Below are 15,493 nucleotides of genomic sequence, written 5' to 3'. Positions count from 1 at the left end.
ATTTTTTTTTTTCTTTCTGCGTTCAAAGAGACTCCTGGGGTATAATTATTTTTCAAGTTGCTTTTACGAAATATTTTTTTTCCTTTCCCAGAATGTGTAATACTAATAGGTAATAGATAATACTTTCATTATTCATGTTTCTATCCCAGAATTTTCAAATAAAAATTTTTGATTAAAGGAGTTCTAATTTATAAAAAAATATTTTTATATCTGACTTTCTAAACTATTGTTTTAACCACGGATGGGAAGATTTTTGGAATTACTGATTTTTTTTTTAAACAATTTTAGACATTGTTTTATATATGTATACATAATACATTTTAATATATAATTAAGCAGTATTCCTAAGGAAAGGATATTTATATACATAAGAACTTAAACATATTTTTTTCCTTTCCATAAATTTTACTTTAAAGCCTTTGCTGTAATCAGAGTTGTTTTGGTGTTAGCTTTTATGTTTTCTTGATGTCTTTCAGGTGTAGGTATTTATTTATAGATGACTTTTCAACTATTTTATTAGTAATGTTAATTTTATTTTAATTTCACAATTTTTCTTTCATTGCTTTTCATCTGGTCTTCAGATTCTAATTTCAGCCTTCCTTTTCTGATTATAACCTCTGGACTTCTGTATTTGGCACAATTTTTCAAAATATGAATTTAGTAGCAAACTTTTCATTCTTTAACACTTAATTTACATTTTCTAAGGATTGGCTAATGGTATGTTTTTGCAATATTTCTCTTTCAAGGTCATATGCAAACACAGAGCTCTCCTTTTGCTCGGGGAAATATATTTGGTGAGCCTCCAACTGAACTTCAGATCAAACAGCAAGAATTATACAAGAATTTTCTTCGTTTTCAGGTGAAATACTTGTTTGGTCATAGTTTCAAAGTTTCATTAAGAGTTTTAACAAACTAAACTTGGAAAGATTTTATCCATAGGATAAAGAATAATGCCATGCATATATATATATATATATATATATATATATATATATATATATGATATAGGTACTAAAATTGATTATGTCACATATCTGAAAAGGAATCAGGAGACATGCTAGGTATATCAGTTGACTTAATGTTTTCTAGACTTTATTAAATCATTAATTGCTCAAGAGTGATGAAATTTCTAAAACTGAAAGACATAATAAAATGTTCACCTATTAGGTATAGAATTAGTCTTTCTAGAAACTTAAGTGTTGGTAGAAAACAAATAATTTTTTTCCAAAAGTTTTTATATTCTTGACTCAATAGTATAGATTGTAAATAAATAAAAATGAGATGTAATCGCATTTTGCAGTTATTTGCCACATGTATGTATGTAAACAAATAGGAATGCCCACGGGCAGACACTGGAGCACCCAGTGTTTATGAAGCAGGGACTTGCTGAGCTCCCATACTGTCCCCACCCAGTGGGCAGGGAGCCTGAGATGGACGAGAGGCCTGCCCCTGAGGGACTCAGTTTCTTCTCTTCTTCCCTCCCCTCCCCGCCGACATTTACATCCCATGTCAGATTAATCCTGTGATTGATCTTTTGGAATGACTTCACACGTTATTCTTTTTTACTCAAAAACCTGGCTGTAGCTTTTTTTCCTACAGGAATTGTCCAAATTCCTTAGTCTGACATTGAAGGCTGCGTATCCAATACCAACCTCTTAAATTCCTCTTACAGAGATTCTCCTCAAACATACCATCTTTCTGATCCTAATTATTGTGGACTCCTACATACAGCAGGGGCATAATAGGTGCAGTGCTAGGGAGGATTGATCTGGCATCAATGTTTAGGGTGTATTATTGGAGGATTAACATTGGAAGCAGGGGCATTTTACTAAGAGTGGTAACAGTGGAAGTGGATGGAAACCCTTCCTACGCGTTGACAGAATGAATAGACATGCCCAAAGTACGAGGCCCGCAGGGTACTGGCCACAGAAGTCAGGCAGCAGCAGATTGAGGGTCATGAGTCACTTGTTGAACTTGAAAGACCCTGTGGGATGGGGCCCATAATGACAGCAAGTCCAAATGTAAGTAACTCCTGTTGTACTTAGTGAGTGCTGGCATGGTCTAGGGTAGAATTCCGGAAGTAAATAAATAAACAAAATCTTGCAATTGTGTAGCCTGTTATTGTTTGTAAGATTCTTTAACAGATAGTATTTCATTAAACCTCAAAACTCGCTGAGGAAGATATTTTATTTTATGACACGCAACTGAAACGGGTTAAGTCTCAAGCGTCATGGCAGAGCTAGCAAATGGTAAGGCCAGTGCTTGAACCCAAGTCCCCTGACTTTATCACATCTGTAGCTTCCGAACTTAATATTTCTAGGCGCTCTAGGAGTAGTCTTTCTCTCTGGAAAAAACACCAGTGATGGAGGAAACTTTGATGGGGTTAGTTTCAGAGGGAGTTCAGCTGTCAGGTCTCCCCGCCAACCGTCAGTGTGCCTGTGGGTGGACTGCTCTCAGATGGTGCTTGCAGGTTTTCTGGTAGCTGCCTCTTAGTATCTATGGTATTTATTATTATTATCAACAGTATAGTGCTAGACAAGAAGGATCCCCAAACTTAAGTGTTAAAAGAAATGTTGTAAAATGTTCACCAGGATGGCCAGAGTCGCCTTCGCTCCGTGTCTGCACAAATAATTAGATCGTTAGGTCAAGTTCAGGAAGCAGAAGTTTTCGTGTGGTTAAAATTTGGTAAATAACGTGAATGTTTAGATAACATTTTAAATTACAGCTTTAAAAAGAATACATTTAATAAAATATTTGCATGACCCTTGAAGCACTTTTGTATCATGCAGTTTAAAAACCACTCACCCAGCATATAGCTTTCCCCTTTCTGTTGAACTGTGTGGCATTTCCGTTGGATGGTATTTCCGTGGGCTCACTGGGTGTGTGATCATTGACGGGGAAACTTTGTGGAGAACTGACCCTGTGATGATGGCTTTTTTTTTTCATGGAGTAAGACAAAGGGGAACAATGTCCGATGTGAGGTTTTGTTGTACGAGTATAGATCAGAAATGATGTTTTCTCTAAGTATGTTGTACTTGAAGAAGTGATTCTGTGCACCCTGCTTAGTACTAAATATTAGGATTGTGCATATTTAATAGTGATGTGTGAAAGAAGAATGGAAGAAGCCCTAGCATGTGAAATCACGGGACATGTAAGAAGATGAAAGTTCTTATAGCTCAAAAGATGGACAGCACTAGATATAACAGTCTTGAAGCTAGACAATGCAGACGAGAACAGTAAAAATCTAGGTAGCCACAGTCAATCCATATTTAAGAGTAACTAAAATCTGTTGGTACCTGATGCCAGTATCGTGAGTACCAGCACCTCTGCTGCCCTGCTTCATTCATGGAGGACGTAGACTCTCTCTTAGGGCTGCCTTCCTTTCAGATCTTGGACCTGAATGGCCTGCCTTTGAATATCCCCCGAGTATTCAGTACTGAGTGACCCAGGTGGCATTCAAGATGAAACTTAATTATGAATCCCTGTGGCTAAACTCCTCTTTCACCTTACAACTTGTCAGTAGATAGGAAAGAAGAAAGGGCATTCTATTCTAGGGAGGGATTCTTGCATAAAAAAATGATTGAATGCTAAAATATTGATTTTACTGTTGTTTCAGGATACTTATAAAGCCAAGGAACTTTGAGACATATAGTAGCAATAGTTACAGAATAACGTCATTATGGATTATGTACTGCATACCTTGTTTTTGGAGGAACTCTTATGTTTTTTGCATACATTTTTCACTTCAATTCTTTGAGTACTCTTTTGAGATGTAGACATTAATAATTCTTTTTACCAGATGAGAAAACTGAACAGGAGAGTTTCTTAAGGTCACACATAGTTTGTAAGTCTTGGGTGGAGCTGGCATGTCACGCATAGCTCTTAGCATCACATCACGTAGCGTCCCTAATAAAATACAGCAAACTGAAATATTTAGGAGCTTAATTTAACTTGCAAAAAGAGGATACAAATGTTGAATTCATACAATACTCAGACAAACTAAGTGGTATTCTAACTTTTCAATAGTTTACAAAGAAATAACTAGGTTTGATTCTTTAGATTGAGGAAAAGAAAAAAAGAGAGGAAGCAGAGCGAGAGAGACTGAGAATTGAAGAAGAAAAAGAAGAAAAACGGCTCGCAGAACAGAGGGCACGAATCCAGCAAGAGTATGAAGAGGAGCAGGAAAAGAAAAGGGAGAAGGAGGAGGAGGTGCCGTGTTCTTCCTACTCTATTTTTCTACTTAGCTTGGAAGGGAAATTTTTATTTTGATTTGAAAAGATGTGTGTTACTTACATAGGAGACTGGTTGTGGAGTATATTTAGAAATTACCAGATCAGTATTCATTCACTGGGTATTATATGTGAAGGAGTAAGTTAAGAAAAGAGATAAGTGATGACTTTTTTTAAGCCAAAAAATAGTTCAAGCTAACTAAGAATGTTCTAAAAGGTGTCTGACATTTTATTGTTAAGCGTACAACTTCTTTATGTTTTAGAACACTATATCATCTATATCTTCAGTTTTGCATCTCTTTATTTCAAATCAGGCAGCAAATTTTTCAATGGACTATAGGATGTATGTGTGGAGCATATATTTTTTTTCTTTATTTTAAAGCAAAGGCTAAAAAACGAAGAGCTTATTCGGTTAGCTGAAGAAAGACGAAAAGAAGCAGAAAGAAAGAAGAAAGAAGAAGAAGAAAAACATAACCTACAACTTCAGCACTATTATGAAAGAGAAAATACAATTGGGGAAGAAACAAAGGTAAATTTCAGACAAAAATGTCAGCTAAGCCTATAGTTTAACCCACTTTCACGCTGAGCGTTGTGGAGCTGGTAGCCTCAGGGAGAGAGCAGGGGAGGTGCTCAGGCCCTCACTTCTGCCGACCGCTGCGGCTGGCGCCACACTGGGCCTCCATAGGAGCCCGTGTCCCTGCTTTGAATGGAATGGGCTGACTTAGGCAGCTTCGTTTTGTTCCCAGGGTCTGGACCAGCACCCTCTGAACCGTTCATGACAAGAGCAATGCAGAAATTGAGAACAAGTGTTGGGAAACCTATTTTTGTCAATTTGTCAGAGTAATTTTCTGTCTGCTGAATCTAGTAAGACAAAAGTTGGGCTTGAATTGTGTAACGTCCTTTAAAGTTTTTCATTTATCTAGTAATTTGTTCTCTCTGTGTACACATTTGTCCACGATGGATTGCAAGCTTCAGAAGAAAAACTGATGGCTCACCAGAGGCTGGTTTTAAGTCCGTGTCTCTGAGATGGAGGGTTCATGTTCCCAGTTCAGTGCGTGGATCAAAGTTACTAGACAGAGCTTTTCTCTGTAGAAAGCCAGTTGGCCCTTAGAGATACAGTATACACCGGTGCTCATATTTCAAAGCCGTATTTAAAATTCTGTATGTATAACTGTCATGTTACAAATGCATGTGCCTGGGTCTCACCTACAAAGGGTCTGATTTACAGAGTCTGAGGCAGTCCAGGAATCTGTAAGCATCTTTAGGGGTTCGGATGCCTCCGGCCTTTGGACCACACTTTGAAAACCCCTGTATGTCTTGTAGTTTTGGCCCAATTTAAGAAAATTGTTTTTAGAAATTTAGATTTATACGAACATTTCTTCTAAGCAGGATTTGCAAAAAAGATCGCTTTTTACCAGTGGGATCCTCTGGTGTATTTATGTGGTTTGGTCCACTGTCCAGTGTGTAACCAACAGTAGGTGACGTGAGCCATTTCTGATTGGTTCAAGTACACAATCTGACTTCTCAGGCCAGGATTTTATGGTGATAGAAATGGTAACTATTCAGCAAGATTATGAGAATTAGAATTTGCTAAAACATTGAGAGAATTTATAAGTCAAGATCTGCATTTTTTATTATGTTTATTTTCAGTGTTCTAGGAATGTTAGGCAGTAGTCTTCATTCTTAGGATATAAAGTTGGATATATATTTGTTAAGCCTTTTAAGGTATGTTGTTCAAATATAACTATTTAACTGTTTAAGTTTTTTTAACTTTTTAAGTTTTTGCAGAGTAGTAGTACAACAAAATTGAGTAGAAAACACAGAGAATGTTTTATTGTAAAATAGATTATTTAAGAATGAGATTTGTTAGTTTCCCACAATTGTGTTTCCTCCAGTGTCTTATTTTTTTAAAGAAAAAATGGTATTTCTTGGGAATGTATAATTTTGTAAGTGGTAAAGTTTAATTGTGAATTACCACACACTTTTAAACCAGCTTTGATCCATTTAATCTGTTGAACCTTAATTCTGAAATTGTCATTACTAGCTATCATTTTTTTTTTCATTTATGTATGTCTGATATATATTTTTGTGTACTCTTAGTTTTTATTTGTGTCACCATTTTTTTTATTTTTCAGCTAACATGTATATTTATTTAATTTTTTGAATTTGTATTTTTACCCTAATTGAGAGTTACAATCTTTTAGATAGGGATATCTAAATCCATTTGTTTATCATAACCAGTATATTTGATTATATTAATTGAATTAGACTTTTTGTTTTGCTTCCTTGATAGTTGTTTTCTTATTATGTGGACTATGCTTTGTTCATCCTCTGCTGTTCTCTAGAAGGTTTATATTGTCTTTATAATTTTGTTTGTGGTCACCTAGAGGTTTTTTAAAAAAACTTTCTCTTTCATATATTTCTAATTTTATCAAAGTCACCACTGATTTGTAATATTTGATTTTCTATTGTGCAAAATGAACAATTTAACATCCACATGTATACTATGGTTTGGAGAGATTTTTTACCCAGATAATTATTATTGCATTTTGTTGGGAGTTTTTATGTTTTTTGTATTTTGATTTTAATGTGAACTTGGGAACTGTTAGCTTTATTAACACTGTGAACTGAAATCCTGTTTTATTTTCATGTGGAGACATAGAACCCTATTGTGATCTGGAAAATTCCTTCATCCATGATGCTCTTGATGATGAGGAAATTTAGATTTTAAATATTGATTTATATTTTCCAGAAAAGGGGTTTTGTTTGTTTATTGTATTGTCCTATTTCTTTTTATTATTAAGATAATTTTTCACTTCGGTTATATTTTTTGTTCTTATTGCTTTTCTAATATTTGGTATGCTATTGCTTTACTTAAGTTTGTTGAATTTTTTTACCCTGATCTGAGAGTCATATTCTTTTAATAAGGACATCTCAAACCATTTATGTTTATCATAACTGATATTTGATTTTATGTAATGGTTTTTCTGACTGTTTTGGTGAAAAATATTTTACTATATAAATGCAGTGACATTCTGAACTTCTTAGGTGGTCCTGTTAATTACCAGAGGTGTATGTGTGCACACACTCACACGTGTCCATGTGTGTGATTGTGTGTATATATACATATATTTATTGCTGTCTAGCTAGCTTCTTTCTTTGTTTCAGCACTTGAGACAGCCTTCTCCCGTAGTTCCTGCTCTTCAGAACAAAATTGCAAGCAAACTCCAAAGACCTCCTTCAGTTGACAGCATTATAAGTTCCTTTATGCAGGTATATACTTTTTCTTTTCATTTTTTCATCTTACTAAGTAATTTTGGATTGGGGAAATTAAAAGAGGTTTTCCTATTCACATATTTAGCTAGGTTAGATTTTTTCAGATCTGAAATATAAATAATGTCTACATTAATTTGCTGTGTCTGTTGTAACTGATAATACTTGGTGTCCTAAAGTTAAAATCTTTGGAGAAATCAGAATTTAGCACATGGTTCTTGTCCGGGCCCTCAAGAAGACCTTTTCTTTGGTGATGTATCATCTAGCTAGCTGGAGTTATGCTACTGAAGTCCCTTATACTTTAGACTGAGCTACAATCAAAAGAGAGCCGGGAAAATGTTTCAGAAGGGTTGATCTTTGAATTGATTCTTGAAGAATGAGTAGGAATTTGCCAGAAAGAGGAGGGTGAGGGACTTCGAGCAGGTGCAAAAGTGTGGAGGGAAGTAAGCAGCTGGCACACATGGCGGATGCACCGTGGATTAGTCGGGCTTGAGGACGACGGGCATGGTGCCCAGGAGGGGGAGGTCACACACATGCAGGCTATTGGATGGAGTGCGATGGGTTTGACTTGAAGCCATAGGCTGGTGGATGCCAAACAGTTAATGACCAGAGTAGACAAAGGCATGTATTAGAACATCTTCCGGAATCCCACCCTCTCAGATTCTGATTTAGTAAGTCCGTGGTAGGTAATGGATGGAGGGGATTGTAATGTTTAAATAGGAAAATGACGTGGCCATCTTGTCTTGCATAAGGTTCTCTCAGGCAGCCACATGGAGATATATTTCAGAGGCCAGGATCTTTTGCAGAAGTCCAGATGTGCGAGTTTGAGGACCTAAACGAAGGCAGTGACAATTAGAACTGAGAAGGGGTGGCAGTGTCCAGATATATTTAGGAGATACAGCTGGTGGTATTTACTGTGTATGGAGACCGTCTCGGATGAGTTCGGGGGAAGGAAAGAGGGCTGAAGATGGAACCGTAGAGAATTCCCAACATTTAAGAAGCAGAGAAAGGAAATAAGAGACGGAAAGTGACAGAGAGTGGCAATGATGGCAGTGGCTACAGGCCATGTAAAGCCGATTGAGTGTGTCCCTTGGGATCGCTGGTGACTTTGGAGGGAGCAGTGTCAGTGGAGCGTGGGAGCAAAGGCAGTCGCTGTGAGGTGCAGAGTGGACGGAAATCAGGACGCAGACACCGAACATACTGCACTTACGATTCTTCAAAGGAGCCTGGCTCTAAAAGGGACAGTGGGTAGTGCGGGAGGGTGAGGCAAGACCTTTTTGTAAAGAAGGGAGAGATTTTTAAGCATTGCTGAGAGGAAGGTGCTTGGAGAGAGGAAGACGGTGGAGCAAGGGGACCAACTACTGGATGCGATGGGAGTCACGGGTCGGGTGCAGCGCTCACAGGTGGAAGTTACCGTTGGGAGGAGGGCAAGGACTGCCGTTGTGGGAAGGGAAAACGGATGTAGGTAAGTTCATGGTAGGAGAGTGGGGAGTCTGCTTTCTTTCACATACAGTGATGTTCAGAAATTGCTCTGAAAAGCTTCTGAGTAGGGAAGACCCACTGAGTGTATCTGTCATGACTGTTAAACAGGAACGTTCCGTGTCCCGGGCGCAGTCTCCTCCGGTACCTGCCAGGAAGAATCAGCTCCGTGCCGAAGGTAGAGTTAAGGGTAAACCTGGAACCTAGACTGTTTGTTAACTTTTTATTCTGAAATAATGATGGGACTCCTAGAAGGTTGCAAAACAGTAGAGAGGTAGAGCGGTCCTGGGTACCCTCCCCAGTTCCGTCAGTGATAACATCTTACATACATAGCACAGCATCACAGCCAGGAAAAACGTCACAGCCAGGAAACTGTCACAACTGGACGGACACCGACGCTGGAGCACTCCAGACCCTCATCAGGCTTCCCCGGGCCTTGCATGTACTCACACATGTACGATTATGTTTGTGTGGGTGTTCTGTGAGTTTTTGTCATATGTAATTATACACATATAATTCCACTGCACAACCAAGGGACAGAGCTGTCCCATCACCATGGCAACCCCACTGTGCTGCCCCTTTACAGCTGCATTCTCCCCCGAGAATATTTCCTAACTTTGGAAATTCCGGTATTATCAGAAATGTGTTTGTAGGTCTTAATGATGTTGATAAATATGACCTGTACGTGTAAAGCATTAAAAACAACTTCCACAAAAATGTCTCTCTGAGCATCTTAGCTTTGTAGGTCAGGTTATGTTTTAATGTTTAACCTTTTGTTCCTTTCTTATTTTTTTACTCACCAATGGGAATTTGCAGAGGAGAAAAAAAATGTGATTATGGAATTATCAGAAATGAGAAAACAGCTTCGTAGTGAAGAGCGGCGTCTGCAAGGGCGCTTGCTACACATGGACAGTGATGATGAAATTCATATAAGGCAAGTTTCAACCTGCATTTCTCATTTATTATTGAATTCTTTCATGTTTTGGAAAAGGGATTATATGTCAATCAGAATGTATCCAGTAATTGTACAGGTTTCGAACAGGTTAATTTATCTGTACTGTAAAGCCACCTGTATTAGAAGATGTACCGTGTTTCCCCCAAAATAAGGCCGGGTCTTATATTAATTTTTGCTCCAAAACATGCATTAGGGCTTATGTTCAGGGGATGTCATCCTGAAAAATCATGCTAGGGCTTCTTTTCCAGTTAGGTTTTATTTTTGGGGAAATAAGCACGGTAGTTTGCATGCTTAAAAAAAGTTTTTAACAGATTGTTGGTGAAATTGTAATGACTGAGATAGCCTTTTCTCCCAAAAGAAATGTAGCTAAATAATTATATTCTAGTGGAGGGACTCAGTGCAACTAATACAAAATCATATATGATTTTTAGAGTCTTTGTGTTTGTAGTATGTGGTAGGTTTTCTCTTTTCTTTTGTTGGCAAAGCAACTCTTTTAAAAATTAACTCACATGTTTTTTGATTCACATTCTTCAATTTTATGTAGATAAAGTTGCCGTCATAAAACAGTTATCCACAATTGTTGAGTTTATTCACTGTGAAAATATGGTATATTTAATGATTATTTAACCTAATATCAAGTGTTTAAATTGAGCATTGTAATTGTCCTTTTTTACTGCCAATAATAAATATATTTATGGCAGTGGTGATGATAGTGGCGTGTTGACAGAAGAGTTGGGAGGGAGAGGAAGAAACATAAAGAAGAAAGAAATAGTACTTTCTTGAAGGAAAACCAAAAATACTACCGTGTTTCCATGAAAATGAGACCTAGCCAGACCATCAGCTCTAATGAGTCTTTTGGAGCAGAAATTAATATATTAAGACCTGGCCTTATTTTACTGTAAGACTGGGTCTTATCTAAGACTGGCTCCTATATTAATTTTGGCTCCAAAAGACGCATTAGAGCTGATGGTCTGGCTAGGTCTCATTTTCGGGAAAACACGGTATCCCTAACCATGTAATGTTTACTAGGGTTAGACTTAATGAGAAATCTGGACTGGGGGCAGGCCATTTTTTAAGCTCTGTCTTTAGGATGGATTGTCTCACTGCAGAAATCAGTGAAAAGTAATTGGCTAATCAGGACTTTATGTGCACAAGGCAGAAGGATGCCAGCGGCATGGTGTCTGCTAATCCAATGACAGGGAGTCCAAGATAGGAAAGGGACAGTTGAAAGACTAGAAGAAGACATAGAGTAGACAGTGTTAAAAACAATCGACTTATTTTCCTTTCTTAGGCTTCTATAAAGTCAGGCACAGGAATTTAGTCCTTGTGAGAAAAGTGATACAGGAATGGAAGATTTCAGAGTTGAAATAATCAGACAATTTCATTTGAAAGCTATTTTTTACATTTTCCTTCTACAATGGGTTGTTTTCTGAAATACTTATTTTCCAGCAGAGTAACCTACAGACTACCAAATATTTGATCTTTTTTGCCAAAAGGACTCATACATTTTCTAAATCAATGTTCTTCAAACTGTAGGTTGCAGTCTTTTAGTGGGTTATGAAATCAATGTAGTGGATAAGTACCACACTTTCTTTAAAGGATGTTTATTTTTTAAAAAACGAAACAGTCTATTTTGGCATAATTTTAGATGATATAAAACTTGCAAACATAGTCCAGAGAGTTTCCATATGCCCCGCACCCAGTTTGCCTGTTGACATCAGCCCTTACCAGGGTACACTTGTCACAATCAAGAAGCCGACCTTGAAATGTTACTACTAACTAAATTGCCAGGGTTTTTTTTTTGTCTCCAGTTTTTCCGTTACTGTCCTCTTTCTGTTCCACGAGCCAGTCGCTGCAGACGGCCACACTGCATTCAGTTGTTGTGCCTGTCTGTGTGGGGCGGTCTGTCAGTCTGCCCTTGTTGCCCCTGATGGAACAATGTACGGGAGGACTGGCCAGGTGTCCTGTAGCAGGTCTGCCGGCCCGGGCTCCTCTCATGTTTTCTCCTGATTAGACTGGGGTTAAGGTTTTGGGAAATGATAGCACAGCTGTCCCGCTCATCACATCACCATCACCATCACCATCACCATCACCATCACCATCACCATCACCACCATCACCACCATCACATCACGGGCAGACGGCATCCACAGGACGCCCCTGGGATGGGAACCTGTCTCACTTGGTTACCGTATTATCTGCCAGGTGTCTCCACCTCAGTTACTCTTCTTTGGACGCTAATCACTACGAGTGGGGAGGGTGGGATTACGCTCCATCTCTGGGACAGGGTGTTATCTACATAGTACGTTTTTAGAATTCTTCTGTAAGAAAGATTTCTTTCTTCTCCCTTCTTTATTTATTCAATCATTTATTTATATCACTGTCTTCTCATGTATATTTATTTTGTATTTTGGGTTATTATCCAGCACGCCATTATTTATGTTGTTGCTCAGATTGTCGCGGCTTTGGCCATTGGAACTCTTCCAGGGTTGACGCCTGTGTCCCTCTGATGTGTCCCCATCCTTTTGTTTTTTGAGCACTGCCGTCCTTTCTGGCACTAGCTGGTGCATGAGCATCACCTTGTATTGCCCCTGCCCCTGCCCTAGAATCAGCCACTTCTCCGCCGGGCCCCGGCTCTTTGTGGGGCAGGAGGTTTAGAAGCTGAGTGTGGAGCTGGGTGTGTTGCTGCTCCCGGATGTCAGTGCTTCTAGGTCCTCTTGGTGGGCAGAGCTAGAGAGCACGTATGTCAGCTGAGTCAGACTGTGGTGGTTCTGTATCCATCAATTTGTATGTAAATTAAGATCATGCTGCTGTCTCTGACTCCTTCAGTGGGTGGGAGGATTTTCCTGTAGCATGTTAACCTGCCTAGTTTTGCTTTGCTTAGATTTTTGTTGGCATTCTTCAAGCGTGTTCTGGCTACGTAAACAAGGTGAGGACATTTCAAGCGATAGACTGGCTAGATAATGAACTGTTAGCCCAAGGTGGTAATTTCCCATAATTCTTCCATAGCAGGTCAACTACTACTACGTAATTGAGAGATCAGCGCAGTTTTTCTGTACTTACTTTTATGATATTATAAATGCCTTAACTATTGCAGCTTTCCACATTCTAAACATGCATATTTAATTTCAGTATAATGGGTTGTTGACATTTTATTTTCATTCATAAATTAAAAACTGTGTTCTCTTTTGGCAAACCAATATGATTTAAGAAAGAGAAACCAGTCAGCTTTTCAGTTTTCTCATTTGCAAATCATACATGATAATTTCTACCGGATGAGAGTCTAGTGAAGAATAAATAAATACATGCATTTGGAAGTACCTTGTAAATTCTACATGCTAAATTGTTAGATGTGTTAGAATTACCATCATTTAGCAAGAATTGGTTACGTTTAGTTTGGTATAATTTTTAATATCTATTGTGATCAGAGACATCTCAGGGTTGGTTCTTTATTCCAATTTTGTTAATAGTTTCACAAAAAGAATCTTTTATTTAATTCGCCACATTATTGAGTTCCTACTGTGTGCTAGGCACAAAGCAAACACCAGCCAGCTCCCCTGCATAGAAAATCTAATAACCAAATTCCTAATTTAGCACCCTGTTTAACTATTGGCATGAATTTTAATGCCTTCTAGAAGCCTGTTTAGTATTAGTTTTGCATTTTAATGCATCTCCATTGCAGTTCCTATTACCCTAGGTGGTTCCCTAGTAGAGGCCTGTGTCAGCCTTGAGAAGGTAGTTTTGTGGCCCTGGCGAATCCTTCCCCTTAAAGGAAACTCCAGGCCAGCAGGGGCATTGGCTGTGGGAACACACTCCTCCCTTCTAGGTGGCCAGAGAAGATTCAGTGAATAAACAAACGAAGGCAGGAGTCAGGCCAACTCTCTTACACCCATAGCGTAGAGCGGCATTGTACAAAACGGGCCACCTAGTGCTGAAGGGTGCAGCAGGAGATACTTGGTGTTATTGCATTTTCAGGGCTCAAGATGTCATCCCCCATCCCTGTCCTCTCATTGTCACTCCTTCAAAGCCCTAGCAAAAGGCTCCCTTCCTAAGCTCTCCGCCTGTTATATTAATTCCCTAGGTGCCACAGGAATAAAGTGTTAATTACGTAGATAGAAAGTTCCCCAAAAGCCTATTGTAAAATCAGTGTTAGGGGCTGTCGATAATACCTGTTACATTGGGCAGCACATTAATACCATATTTTTCTGTATAATTTCTATTTTAGGCTAGGGAAGGTAACATTTATTGAGTACCTAATTGTCAAGTACTATGAAGTACTATGCTGGGTACTTTACAATATATAATTTCACTTAATTCTCATGCTCACAAGACTAAAAGGGGTAGACAGTACCTGCATCTTACAGAGGATGAAATCAAGGTCAAACTGCTACTAAATAGCAGAGCACGTCTTTGAATCTTTCTCTGACCTCAAAGACTGTGATCTTTCTACTACATGAACATTTTAAGGTAAAACTACATCTTCTCTTCTAATAAGGTACTTTACATCTTGTAAATATCCTATTTTTTAATATAAGGGATTAAAAGAATAGATATTAGAGTAAGCTTTTATAATATTCTGGTGAAAGATGCCAGGTTTCTTGAGTGAAGTGCGAACTGAGATTTTCTTTCCATACAACACGCTCATCACGACTATCACATCTGTAGGAGAAGAGAACGGAACCCCATGGGAATCTTTGACATGGCCCGACATCGGCTGCAAGCGCCAGTCAGAAGACAGTCACCGAAAGGCCTAGACCCTACTACTTTCCAGAATATTCAGGACTTCAGTGAGCTGAAAGATAGAGGTGAGTATAATGCTGTCTTAAGATACAGCAAGAACATTCTGCCCACATTCAAGGATCATAAAACACGTTGTACCCTTTTTCTGAAGTTTTATTTGTGATATTTTGTGCTGATGGATAAAACGTCCTTACACTCTAGTTCTTCAGTTGACCAGTCTGGTAGACGAAGCATGGCTTTGCTAAGTGTTTTCTTCAGGAGGGCAGATAGTGGGTTAGAGCGCAAGGCAGATGTGAAGGATGGCACTGGGAACTGAATGGTGGGCGGACAGGGCAAGATGAGCATAGGAAACAGACTGAGGCAGAGAAGCCAGAGTGACTGGAGGAAAAGCAGAACGTGGTGTCCTGAGAGCTGAGGGCAGGGACCGTATCGAGGAGGCATTGTCTAAGGTGAGTAATGGAAAGTGTCAGCTGGATCACAGGCCATTGGGGACATCAACTAGATCTTTCTGTGGAATTTTCTATGGAATCAGAAGCCAATTAACTTTGGGTTGAGGATTGAATAGGAGGCAAGTGCTGGAAGCAATGAGCAGAAGACAACCCTTGGAAGAAGCTTGGCTGGGAAGGAGAGAGGAGTCCAGAGCTGGAGGAATGTTTTGGATGCTAATGTGAAGAGATGTTATAGGAGGAAGGACTGATTGTCGGAAAGAGCAGGGTCCCTGAGTAGACAGGAGGACACGTAGGATTTTGAAGGAAGATTGTAGAGAAGGTTTGATGTAGGAGGAGCAGGAGAGAAAGCTTATTCGGCAAGTGGCATG

General features: G+C 38.8%; 1 protein-coding gene across 10 annotated transcripts in view; it reads left to right on the top strand.

Annotated features, from left to right (window-relative positions):
- The window catches only part of CSPP1 (centrosome and spindle pole associated protein 1), a 107,288-nt gene that overhangs the window by 74,106 nt on the left and 17,689 nt on the right, over nt 1-15,493 (top strand). For all 10 annotated transcript variants that reach the window (XM_088799388.1, XM_088799384.1, XM_088799391.1 and 7 more), the window contains 7 exons: nt 747-859; nt 4,060-4,209; nt 4,612-4,758; nt 7,398-7,502; nt 9,093-9,159; nt 9,798-9,915; nt 14,602-14,741. In XM_088799388.1, coding sequence (XP_088655514.1) covers nt 747-859; nt 4,060-4,209; nt 4,612-4,758; nt 7,398-7,502; nt 9,093-9,159; nt 9,798-9,915; nt 14,602-14,741 — 840 coding nt within the window. The remainder of the gene's footprint in view (nt 1-746; nt 860-4,059; nt 4,210-4,611; nt 4,759-7,397; nt 7,503-9,092; nt 9,160-9,797; nt 9,916-14,601; nt 14,742-15,493) is intronic.

The sequence above is a fragment of the Rhinolophus sinicus genome, chromosome 7 (genome assembly GCF_057876585.1).
Source record: "Rhinolophus sinicus isolate RSI-liver-muscle chromosome 7, RSI-T2T, whole genome shotgun sequence".
Classification (NCBI taxonomy): Eukaryota; Metazoa; Chordata; class Mammalia; order Chiroptera; family Rhinolophidae; genus Rhinolophus; species Rhinolophus sinicus.
The sequence above is the reverse complement of the archived record's forward strand: the minus strand, read 5'-3'. Positions and strand labels throughout refer to the sequence as shown.